The sequence below is a fragment of the Mesoplodon mirus genome (genome assembly GCF_964341445.2).
Source record: "Mesoplodon mirus genome assembly, chromosome: 7".
Taxonomy (NCBI): Eukaryota; Metazoa; Chordata; class Mammalia; order Artiodactyla; family Ziphiidae; genus Mesoplodon; species Mesoplodon mirus.
In genome coordinates, this window is record NC_138983.1 from 16,249,488 (window position 1) to 16,261,518 (window position 12,031).

Genomic DNA, 12,031 nt, shown 5'->3' on the forward strand with positions numbered 1-12,031 from the left:
TGTGGACACATGACCGGCTCTCGGGGCCAGCTGGAAATTAGAGAAGCCAGTCCACAGCACCTCCCTGTGGAATTTCACAGGCCTGGGGCAAAAGCGGGTGGAGAAACTCGGTCCTCCCAGGAGGTAGGAGTGAGCGGCCAGCAGGCTCAGAGCGATGGTGACCAGGTTTCACAACACAACCCTGGGGTCATCCCAGGAAATCTGGGGCAGAGGGAGGCTGTGGAGGCAGGAGGATGTCCTTAGAGTCCGCTCCATGCCGTTCCAGTCCTGGTTCTGGCACTTTCCAGCTGCCAGGCCAGCACGTGCCTCAGGAGGTGGGCATGCCAGAAGAAGCCGGCTCTGGGATTTAGCCCACCCCCTAATCACTTATGACATCTTCTCTGTCTTCTCTAAAATATTTTCGGGCACAGTTTTGAACCCATTCCTACTCTCTGTGGCACAGGGCCCGTGAGGAGAGGCCAGGTAGAACCTTCTATACTCCCCCATCCCTCCCCTTCACCCACTCGAGAGGGAGGTAGCCAAGGTCCCATTTAGGTCGGAGGTCAGCAGGTGGCCGGGACAGGAGTTACCTCAGGTCTCGCTTGCCCCCCACCTTCTTGAGACTCCCAGCCTCAGCCCCAGAGCCCCAGGCATCGGGGCCTGACCCACCCAGATTTCACGCTGTGTTCTCAGCCAGCTAACATCTGCTGTTGCTTTTTGGGGAAGGGGCTCTGGGCTTCCTGGACCATCCTGGCTCCCCCATTCTTCCACCCAGGACGAGGAGGGTGGAGGAGAGCTGTGCATGGGGAAGAAAGGGGCCCGAGGTTTCCTTGTGCTCATCTGATTGCTAGCCCCACCCTGGTGTCGTCCCCAACTCCTGGGTCCTGATGGATCCTGAGAAAGGAGAAAGCGCCCGGGCAGAGACCCCTGTCTGCAACACCCAACACCCTCACACCTACTTTTCCAGGTGTCCCACTAGGGGCCCCATCCGCAGGCATCACTGAAGGGCAGGAAAGCGCTGCCATCTGGGCACCTAGACTCTCCCGCCACTGCCTACAGGGCCCCGGGCTCCTCCGCTCCCACCTCCTGCAGCCCCTCACTGTGCATTTACCATCAACAGGTTGGGCAAATCAAATAAACTTGTGTTTATTTCACCCAAGTCTATACTTCCTCATAAATGTACTTTTCTCTAAGTTTTTATATTTTATTTGATGTACTTCCTTTGTGGAATGAGGCAGATTATAAATAAAATAAGCTGGAACAGCTTCACTCAGAGCCCTCAGCCCTCTGAGCTTGGTAAGAGTTCCAGGGAGAGTCCCTGACTGCGGTGAACAGCCCCTCGGAGTTTAAGGTTTTTTCAGCCCAGGGCTGTGCCCGGCATCTCCCACAGGCCCGAAAGCGGGTTTGCCCTGGATTTTAGCGGCAGAAAGCCTCTTGCAAGAAATTAACTGGGTTCAGATCAAGAATTAGACTGTCTCTAAGGTGTACCCCCTCCCTCCTTCCTGTATAGACAAGGGCTATCTTTCCCAGGTTCACCCTCCAGCCCATCTCTCTTTGGGGAGCATCTGTAGCTACATCTTTTCAGAGCCTGAGAAACTAAAGCAACTTGATTCAGGAATTACCTTGGAGGGCTGCTAAAGATACAGTTTCTTTCTCCCCAGCCCAGATCTGCTGAGCCCTGGAATCTGCACTTTAACCAACCCACCCGACTGAGAGACCCACAGGCCTGGAGCTGGTGAAGCACCTGGAGTGACCTGGCAACAACTCTGGGTTCCACCAGCTCCAAAGCTGGGGCAGCAGCGCCACCTGGTGGGTCCCGCTGAAACACCTCTACCACCCTTCTCGCCCCACTTTAGGGAGGCAAGTCCCCCGCCGGCCCCTTCCTCTGCCTCCAGGGCCCCGGAGAAGTTGGAGAGGAGGAGATGGCAGAGCAAGTGCCACCCTAGACTGGCCGTTCTCCCAGCCTTCCCTACCCACCACACCGCCCCCCTCCACCCCAGGGAACTTCCTCCATCCTATGTCCTAAAGCCGCCGTGATGGCAGAGCGTCTGAACCCCTCCTCTGGGCTTCGTGATGCTGGGCAGGGGGTGTGCTGGGGCTCACCCCTGTGCACAAGTAAGAGCTTTCTTTAAAGTCTCACCTTGCATCTTTAAAAACCTCCCGAACTGTGCACATCTTACTCCATCACATTTCTTTAATATGAAAATGTTTCCTTCCTTTGTGAAAAACAGATGCTCTAGAAAGAGGCGGAGTTTATTCTGTGGCTTCACTGATGCACCCCCGCGGCTAGCCCAGGGGCAACTGTACCCTGGTCTCGGAGGCCGGAACCTAGGGGTACCATCTACACCTGTTTGAACACACAAATCAAACTCCAGCCACGCCGGCAGCCAGGCAAATGGACAAGAGCCAGGCATCACTCTTCTCATGGTCCCAGCTTGAACAGGGGACCAGAGATGCCCCAAAAGGGCCCCGGGCCCTGGAGACAGCAGTGAGGCGCCCACAACTCTCTCCTTCAGACCCAGCCACTCTGTTAACATTACCTCTCCCCTTTGGTCCTCCCCCAACCCAGGGAAGCAGCATCCCCACCATGGCAGGCTGGATTGTTACAAATCCTCTTTAATAATCAGTCATCTATGTTTTACAGAACTGTACACAGGGCCCCTCCCCACTCCCCTACAAGGCACAGCCTTACCCACCCGTTCCCCGGGGGACAGGGGACAGGAAAAAGCATCCTCTAGCTTCCCTGGACAGCTCAGGGTCCTGGAGAATGCAGGGCCAGCTCTGTGCCACACCCAGAGGGTTCACCTCTCTGATTCCCTAAGCGGCCCAGGGCCAGTCCAGACCCTCTGGCCCAGGCAGCCCCACTCCAGCCCAGCTCACTTAGGCACTGTTCCCACAGCACGGCCCAGACTGATCTGAGCTGCCTGGGTGGGGCTGGCTCAGGCTGGGGAAGGGGTGCTGCTCCTCATGTCAGGTAAAGCCCCCCTCTCCCGTTACCTCAACGAAAATGTGAAAACCGAGGACAGAAGCATCGTAGTGGAAACAAAGTTGACCCACGCAGTGGGCAGTCACCTGACAGCCCAGGGTGCCTTATCCACCCCACCCCAAGTTTTTAATACACTTTCTCCCGTACAATATACACAGCCCCCAAGGCAGGTAGAAACCCAGCCCACCTGTGCAGGGAGAGTTTTCTCGGAATTGCTAAGACAACCCTGGCAGACAGTGAGTGGAGGAGCCACAGAAGAGCTGGGGCTTAAGGCTGGCGGCAGAAAATCAAAGGAGAGGGGTCCAGGACCCAGGATGCCCCCCACTTCCAGCCAGCACAGGACGGACAAGGGGTGTTGGCAGTGAGGTGGGAGGCAGGCCTGGAGGGGGAGCCAGGGAGACCCATAGGAGCCCTGAGGTTGGGGGACAGGCAGGGAGGCGGGGACAGCGGCCGCTTCAGTACTTGGGGACCTTGCTGTAGTCTTCGGAATGGACGTGCCGGCACAAGAACATGGAGAGGAGCATCCCCAGGAGCTGTCGAGGGAGAGGGCGAGAGTCAGAGTCAGGCAGGGCTGCCCGGGTCCCCAGAGGCCCCAGAGCAGCATCCCGCTGTCCGGGTCAACACACGGGACTTGACCTGGATGAAGCTGACCCTCAACTAGAGCCTCAGGACCAGCCTGTAATTCAGGCGGCAGAGGGGCCGGTGAGGGGCAGTGGTCAGGCCAGGCTAGCCGCAGGACCTCTAGAAGCTGCTGAGCCTCAACCCGCCCCTCCCCGCACCGGACGTCTGCAGAGCAGGGACGATCTGGGAGGGCAGCATGGGGAGGGTTGAAGGGGATGGGACCCAGACCTCGATGACAGCGACGCCCACACACACGCCAAGGATGATGCCCAGGTTCTCCTGCAGCCAGGCCTGAACCTTCTCCATGCAGCCCTACAAGCGGAGAACACAGCCACGTCACCCCACGATGGGCCGCTTCACGCCGCACTCAGAATCACCTGCAGGGGCCACCCCCAGCCTGGAGGGCCGGCAGAGAGGGGTCTGGGTGTTCCTTGAATGGATACATTGATGAATACATAGATGAAGGTGCACATGACAAGCAAACAAATGAATCAAAGGCAGGAACAGCTCAGTGAAGAAAGGTCGATGGAGCAACAGGCCAGGCGAGCCAGGGGGACTGAGGGTCTGAAGCCACTGTGCCGAGCCCAGCCCTAGCCGACAGCCAACCACGCACCTCCTTGTACACAGGCCAGTCATCGGGGTCGTTGCTGCTCTGGGTCCTATTGCCAGCGGGGGCCTCGCAGAAGCCCATCTGCGGCAAAATGCTGCTTTCATTCTTGCTCTTTTTCTCGCAGGAACAGGGGTAGGTGGTATTGGTGCGATTCATGAGCTCGGCGTTTTCCGTCCAGTTGTAGAAGCTGACCCAGCCGCAGCACTGCACCTGCGCAGAGAAGGGGACAGGCTGTTCGAGCCCATCGCCCACTCAACCGGGGTCTCCCTGGACAGGAGCTCCGATCTGCCTCTTCCAGCTCCCCCAAACCCCGGTCTCAGCCAAACCACCAGGATTAGAGTTTAGGTTTCACTTTGGCATTTGTGAGCCACAAGGAATTTAAAGGGGTTCTCAGGATATACCATAAACTATGAAAACAGCAGGAAACAAAATCAGCAAAAATATAAAGCAGAGCAGGAGGGATGGTCAAGTTGAAAGGAGATGGTCAAGGTATACGGGACGTGAGGAGGGCAGATGGCATACGGCTAAGAGTATGGGGGCTGGAGTCAGGCTACCGGGTTCAAATCCCATTTCTGCCACCTACCAGCTACTCAACTCTGATCAAAGTGCTGACCTCAACTTCCCCATCTGCAAAATGGAGGGAACAAAGGTTCCTAACTCGGTCTGTTATAAGGACTAAATGAGACGAGGCAGGCAAGGCATCCAGCCCAGGATGGAGAGCACAGTACTCGCCCAGGTAAGGCCAGTTCCACTGTTAGGCTCTGAGAACATGCTGGAGCTGAGGTTTGGCTCTGAGCTTACTGGTTGCCAGAGTGAAAGGGGAGACACGGTACATCTGCCTTTTTAGAGGAGAAAATGCTCTAGTTCCTGAGGCAAAGAAAGACTTTCTGGGCTCCATGGGGTTCATGAAGAGGACCCCGAGAGGCTTCAGATCACATGTGGGCTTGAATTCCCGACAGGACTGGGACCTCAGGGACTAAGCCTGTGCCAGGCCAGGAAGGCAGAGCAGAGTCGGGGGAGGGCCCTTTCAATTTCTGGCCCTGCCCTGAGCCTCGGTTTCCTCACCGGAGAATGGGGTGATGACAGCCACTCTGCTAGCGCCCCCGGGAGGCTGAAAGGCTAGCATGGGAGAGCTGTGTGCCACCTTGCCCAGCACGAGGTCACTTCCCCACCTGCTTCCTTCCTATCTCAGGTGGGAAGTCCCTGACCAGCAGCCCGGTGGCCAGCAGAGGGCGTGCCAGGCACGCTCAGGCGTTCTCCGGCTCCAGGCAGTTTCTAGTCTAGGATTTATTTTTTATGTTGCAGGTGCCTGGCTGCCTCCTCTCCAGCAAGAAAGGCTGGCACCTCAAACCTCTGAGGGGCACCCACAGGCCCTCCCATACCCAAGCAAAATGAGGCAGCTTTCCTTGGTCCTTCGACTGCACCAGGCAGAGCCCCGCTCACCAGGACCCCCTGCACCAACGCCCCCTGTGTCTCAGTGGTTGTGCATGATGATTAAACATCACCACCCACATGCCACATGATAAGTGCCTCGGGCTTTATAAACTCATCTCACGTGAGCATGGGTCAACAGCCCCGTTTTATACATGAGGAAACAGGCTCAGAGAAGGCCTGGCCAGGAAGTAGCTGAGTTTTGTATTTCAGCTCTGGGAGCCTGACTCACCGTCTGTTTTCTTACCACCATCCCAAGCAGCATCTGACAGACATCAAATCACCTAGAGGCCCTGCGAACTGCAGGAATCCCCAAGTCAGTCCACCACCTCCCATGACGGGGTGCTCATCACCTCCCCAGGGACCCGCCTCTGCCCCCAGGCTCCTTGAAGGGTGACACTTGTTCATCCTGGGACACCCCGCTCCCTCTAATCTTAGCAAAGGGTCTCAGCCACTGCGGATCAAACCAAAGGTGGCATGAAAAAAGTCTTCCTGTGCGCCTGGAGCCCTCCAGATGACACAGGCCCCCTGTGTCACCAAAACTCTGTGACGCACACAGCCCAGAAAGTGTCACAGCTCAGATGATGGACGTGCCCATGTTGCCGGGACAGAGAACCATCTAGTCTCCACGCTGTCCTGGTGTCAGGCTTTCTCGTGCTGTCCTGTCCCTGCCCCTCACATCCCACAGGTCTCCCCAAAGGCAGCCGGCAGGCAGTGCCGGCAGGTCCTAAGTGATTGTTGTGTGCAGGGCCCTCTTGTGACAGAGGGGGAGGCTGCAGCCTGGAGAGGGCGGCTCCTGGCCAAGGGCACACAACATCTGGGACCACCAAAGGCGGGCAGCTGGGATCCCATCACTGAGGGCGCTTTGCGTGTGTGCTGATTGGTTCATCGTCGAGGCAGGCTGGGAACCCAGTCAGTCAGTCAGTCAGTCAGTCGTCAGTTGTTTCATCCATCAGTCTGTCATTCACTCGTTTCGACAATCAGTCAGTCATTCTGTCAGCCGGTTTGTCAGTCATTCTGTCAGTCGGTCTGCTTGTGAGTCAGTCAGCCCATCAGTCATTCTGTTAGTCAGTCCGTCATTCTATCAAGCAGTCAGTTAGTCTGGTATTTTGTCAGTCAGTAAGTCAGTCGGTCCATCAGTCAGTCAGCCAGTCTCTCTCTTTCGCTTTAACTGAGGTGGAAGTCACACACACACCAAAGTGTACAAATTCAGCTTGACGAACTTTTCCACCCATATTGGCAAAACCACCACCTGGATCAAGATTTGAATAGAACATTCCTTTCACCCCTGAAGGTTCCCACGGCTCCTCCCCAAGGCAGCCTCCACTCGGACCTGCGTCAGCATCTCAGCTCTGGCACCCAGTTTCTTTTTTTTTTTTTTTTTTGATCAAATATTTTTATTTGAGGAATTTAAGGCTAATCAATAGTAAGAAATCTGACAACATACCTTATTATATCAGCAAATCATATAATCATTTTAATAGGTATGGAAGTTTTCAATAAAAGTTAATTTTCATTCCCAATTAAACTAGAAGTAAAATGGAAACAAGGGAATTCTTTGGGGCAGTACATTTTAGCTGACAACCATTATTTAAAAAATTAAGCTTTCTTACCTTTATGATAAATACAAGTATTCTGAACTTGCTAACCAGCTGATCGCAAACAGCTGGCCAGGTAACCACATAAATTTCCAGAGAACTGGTTAGCCAGACAAGTTATCCTTTTTTAGCTAACCACCAAACTCTTTTATGTTACAAAATGCTCATGACATTCTGCAGAATGTCATGGCACCCAGTTTCTTTTTTTTTTTTTTTGAATTTTTTTTTTTTTATTAGTTTCTGCTTTATAACAAAGTGAATCAGTCGTACATATACATCTGTTCCCGGCACCCAGTTTCTTAACCTCCGGGGTGAGCTGCCAGCGTGCCCCAGTCCGGCTTGAGAGGAGAGGGTCGAGGGCTACTCCTGCTTCTGGCCACCTGGGGAGCACTGTGAGCCCTGGAGCAGCCTCCAGGGCCTGGGGCCCCTGGGTGAGGAACTGCTGGGGTCGGCAGGAAGCAGGGCTGCTCAGGAGCCCTGCCCCCAACAGACACACACTGACACTCAAACCGCTAATATCTTCTGTCTGTCAGGCACACCCAGGCCCACAGACGATCAGCCACAGACACACAGACACACAGAGGCCAGTCTCCCAAGTCCCCTCACCTGAGCCTGCACGTAGTCCCAGGCCTCCTGAAGGCTGTCCTCGTGACCATCCGTGTAGTTCTGAATGAGCTTGGTCACGATGCTGCCCATCTCCTGCTTCAGCTGCAGAGAAGAGAGTGAGGACCGAGGTCAGAGTCCCTGAAACCCGCACCCCACCTCTGGTCACATGTGCTTAAGCTGCCTCTCCCCCACTCCCCCCAAACACTGGGGACACACTCACAGCTCAAAAGCGTTTCGTCACCCATTCCAACCAATTTCCACTTTCCTGGTACTTCCTGGGTACCTCCTCCCCTGGTCACCATGCTAAGCCCAGCGTGGTCAGGGTCAAAAACTCCCACCTGACCATCTCCTCCTCAGCACTCAGCAGCACATGACCCTTTAGATGGGAATCTGTCCACGTCACTGCTAAAAAACATCCAGGGGCCTCTCACCACGCTCCGGAGTAACACACCATCTTCTCAACAGCCCACAAGGCCCTACACCATTTGGCCCTGCTTTTTCCAGACCTCGTTTCCTCTGCTTGTCCTCCCTCTATTTCAGTTACACAGGTCTTGCTGTCTTTGTGCGAGGCATACTCCTGCCTCAGGGCCTTTGCACTTGCTGTCCCCTCCGCCTAGGATCCTGTTTCCCCAAATATGAATGTAGCTGACTCTTCCACTTTCTTTAGAGCTCTACTCAAATGGCACCTCCTCAGAAAGGCCTTCCTGGACCACCCAGAAAATGTCAGCCCTTCTCTATCTCTTCCAAGACCCTCCTTATCCTACAAGGGGAAGCATGATATATTTTTCTTCATAGTCTCGTCATTACCTGCTCCTCTGTCTCCAGGATTTATGGTCTCTCTCCCCGACTGGAACATCAGCTCTGCGGGGGCAGGGACTGGGTCTGACCCAGCCTGGCCAGAGTATGTGTGTGGCGAGCACGGATAAGGGACGCATGTGTAACCCCGCCACCTGCCCCACACCAGGGCCCCACAAAGTTCGCATCCCGCCTGTGCTGGGACTCCAGGGCCCCCCATGGAGGAAGAGAGAAGCACCTGCTTTTCACTAACCCCACAGAGAAAACAGTCATTTACAGTGAAGGCAGGCGAGGGGTGCAGGGATCAAAGGGCTTCAGCCCCCAAGGCCTCTTACTGGGGCTCTGAATAGAGGATCTTACCATGGCAGCTTTTCAGGAGCAAGTCAGCTGTGCAAGGGAGGCAAACCCGAAACCAGCCTAAGAGCTGCGGACATGCTTCCCTCGGCCCAGAGGCCGGGCCCCACCTGCCGACTTTGCCCAGGGGCCTCCCCAGGTGCCCCAGCAGGGACAGGCTGGTCATGGTCACCTGCTGTCCCTGCAGAACCCTGGGGCGAGGTGCCTGAGAGGGGTAGGGGCACCGAAGGGACAGCCCCGCACCTGGTCCTCTGCTGCTGAGAAAGAGGAATTGGGGAGATGGGACAGGTGCCTCCAGGCGGGGGCTTTCAGAGCCTGGCTCAGAAGCCCGTGAACAGGGCTTCCGCCAGTTCCTCACGAATGCAGCGCTCAGAGAACCCACATCCTCCAGACCGACCTTTGAGCTGCGGGCCTGGCTCCCCGCCCCACTCCCTTCACCAACCCTGCGAGACCAGCCCCACCCCCAGGCAGCCCCACCCTCTGGAGCTGCTCTCTGCCCCTCTCCCTTTCCATAAAACTCTTAGCGAAGCATCAATACTTCTTTGATATCACTCACACGGAGCTCTACGATTTGCAAAGCTTGCCTGTCAGTAACTTATCACAACAACAGTGGCAGCTAACTTTGATCAAATGCTTCTTATTACCAGCACCTGCTAAGGACTTTTTTTTTTTTGCGGTACGCGGGCCTCTCACTGTTGTGGCCTCTGCGGCTGCGGAGCACAAACTCCGGATGCGCAGGCTCAACGGCCACGGCTCACGGGCCCAGCCGCTCCGCGGCACGCGGGATCCTCCCGGACCGGGGCATGAACCCGTGTCCCCTGCATCGGCAGGTGGACTCTCAACCACTGCGCCACCAGGGAAGCCCGTGCTAAGGACTTTTAATGCAGTGTTTCACTTGAATCCTCTGAGCAGACCTATGGCCCAGGTACTGACCTCGTTCCCTCATTACGGAGATGCAGAAAACGAGGCCCAGAGAGGTTAATTAACTTGCCCAAGGACTCAAAGCCAACATGTGAAGAGCTGGGGTTTGGACCCAGGCTTGTCTGATTCCGGAACCCAAGTTTTTACGCATTAAGCTCTATCGGCATTTAAACCACACGGCCGTACCGTGCAGCAGGTCAGAGCAGTTTTAAGGAGGGCCCAGAGAAGCTCAGTTGTTTGCCCATGTCACACAGCAGGGGCTGTCTGCCTGCAGAATCTCAGTCTTTTTGCCCCCACTGTCTCTGCTCCACCTCGACTCCCCGGTGAGCAGATGATCCCTGAGGCATGGAAAGGAGGGGGTCCCCAAAGGCATGTGCATAGACAGCCATCTCCCCACATCCTCCCACCCACCCTCCCCCACCGACCTGGGCTCTATTTATACCCGCAGCAGTACAGACTTCCCTGTTTCAGGCCCCAGAAATGAGAAGGTCATGGAAGCTGGGTGATTTCCACTGAGGCTGGGTGGTTTCCATGGAAACACCACATCCAACCTCCAGCCCAGAATGGGGCTGAGGGACACAACTGGGCCACGGGGACCATGGCTGCAGGGGCTGGTTCAGCTTGGAGCTGAAGCCAATGCCCAAGAGGCGGTGTCAGGAGCCCAGGGAAGTTACCCTGGCAACCAGGCCATTCCTGAGACAAGAAGGAGCAGAGAGGGAGACTGAGAAGACACTCACCATCTCACTTCATCCCTGCAGCAGCCTCTCTGTGGTTTCTGCCTGCCCCACGGCTACTCTCCCTTCTTGAAACAGCAGTTCCCTTGCTTAGCAGTAAGCACCCCTCAATCCCTCCATGGGGCTGGGAAGCCCTGCCCCCTTGCTGCCATGGGCAAAGACCCAGGCTGCCACTTAGTGCCTTCCACACCCTGACCACAGCAAGCGGTCTAGGGATGGGCATGTGAACCGAGGTCACACACATGGCCCTCTATTTCCGCTAATCTGGTGGGATGAGGGCCTGAGCTGTTGGTGGCCACCCCAAGAGCCACTGGGGATAGCTGGCCTGAGGAGGGAGCCAACGGAGGAGAGCAGGGTTGAGGATGGAGAGGGACAGTCTTGGTGGCAGCCTTCAGAAACCTGGATCCAGCTGAGCCTGAAGTCAGATCTGGCCAGATCTGGGTTACTTTCACATGTAATAAAGAGTCTTGCCCAGGAATGGGCTCATAACTTACAACCCAGTGCAAAATGAAAATGCAGCACTCCTTATTTCAAAGTGATTACGAATTTCAAGACATCAAACCAAGCACGGGGCCCTTCTAAGTGTGGGACACTGTGTGGCTGCTCAGGGTACACACCCAGGAAGCCAGCCCTGGTCTTGCCCAATACCATCCTCCCCACTTCCCAGAAGAGAAAACCAAGGCTCAGGGAGTGAGAACAACTTCCCAAGATTAGACAGCCGGCAAGCAGACGAGATATGACCATAACCTGCCATATGCAGCTCTGGAACCCTGAGATTCTAATCATAGCAAGCCACCCACCATCTCCACCTGGCCTGAGATCCTGCCATCCTCTGGCATGACTCTCTCCCCCCCAACCCCAGGCTGTGCTTTTATGTCACCTTGTAGTGTGACTTTTCTCAGAGAGATAGAAATAGAAGACACCTTTGAGTCCAACGTATCATCCAAATGTAAGAATCCTCCCCATACTTTTCCAGGCTCTGCTTAAATGCTCCCTGTGATGGGGACCTCAGTACCACACAAAATAGCACATTGCAGGTTGGGGAGGCTCTTGATACAAGCAATTCACTTTAAGTTGAGCCTAAATGACTTCTACCCATTCGTTTTTATCCTCCCTCTCCCTTGCAAGTCCCAGCTGGGACCACAGAAAACAAATCAAATTGTTCTCTCCCAGGACAAACGTCATTCAGATATTTGAGACTCAACCACGTCTCCCTTTACCCCCTCCTCCCCAGGGTAAGTCTCCAGGCTCCTCTGATGGCTCTTTGGGATGGTGTTCAGCCCTCTCTCCATGCTCTAATGTGTCAAATTGCCTCTTACAATGAGGTGCCCCCATGCAATGTAAGGGACCCACACCTTCCTGTCCCCTCCCCGGTTTCCCACAGAATGTGTTGCCA

The 12,031-nt window shown here is 55.3% G+C and overlaps 1 protein-coding gene across 5 annotated transcripts in view; it reads right to left on the reverse strand.

The window, feature by feature from the left end:
* Positions 1-2,216: 2,216 nt before the first annotated feature.
* CD82 (CD82 molecule) overlaps positions 2,217-12,031 on the reverse strand; it is a 53,563-nt gene continuing 43,748 nt past the window's right edge. For all 5 annotated transcript variants that reach the window (XM_082628830.1, XM_082628834.1, XM_082628831.1 and 2 more), the window contains 4 exons: positions 7,832-7,933; positions 4,200-4,406; positions 3,815-3,898; positions 2,217-3,498 (listed from right to left, as the gene is read on the reverse strand). In XM_082628830.1, the coding sequence (XP_082484956.1) occupies positions 3,421-3,498; positions 3,815-3,898; positions 4,200-4,406; positions 7,832-7,933 (471 nt within the window). In that variant the 3' untranslated portion in view covers positions 2,217-3,420. The remainder of the gene's footprint in view (positions 3,499-3,814; positions 3,899-4,199; positions 4,407-7,831; positions 7,934-12,031) is intronic.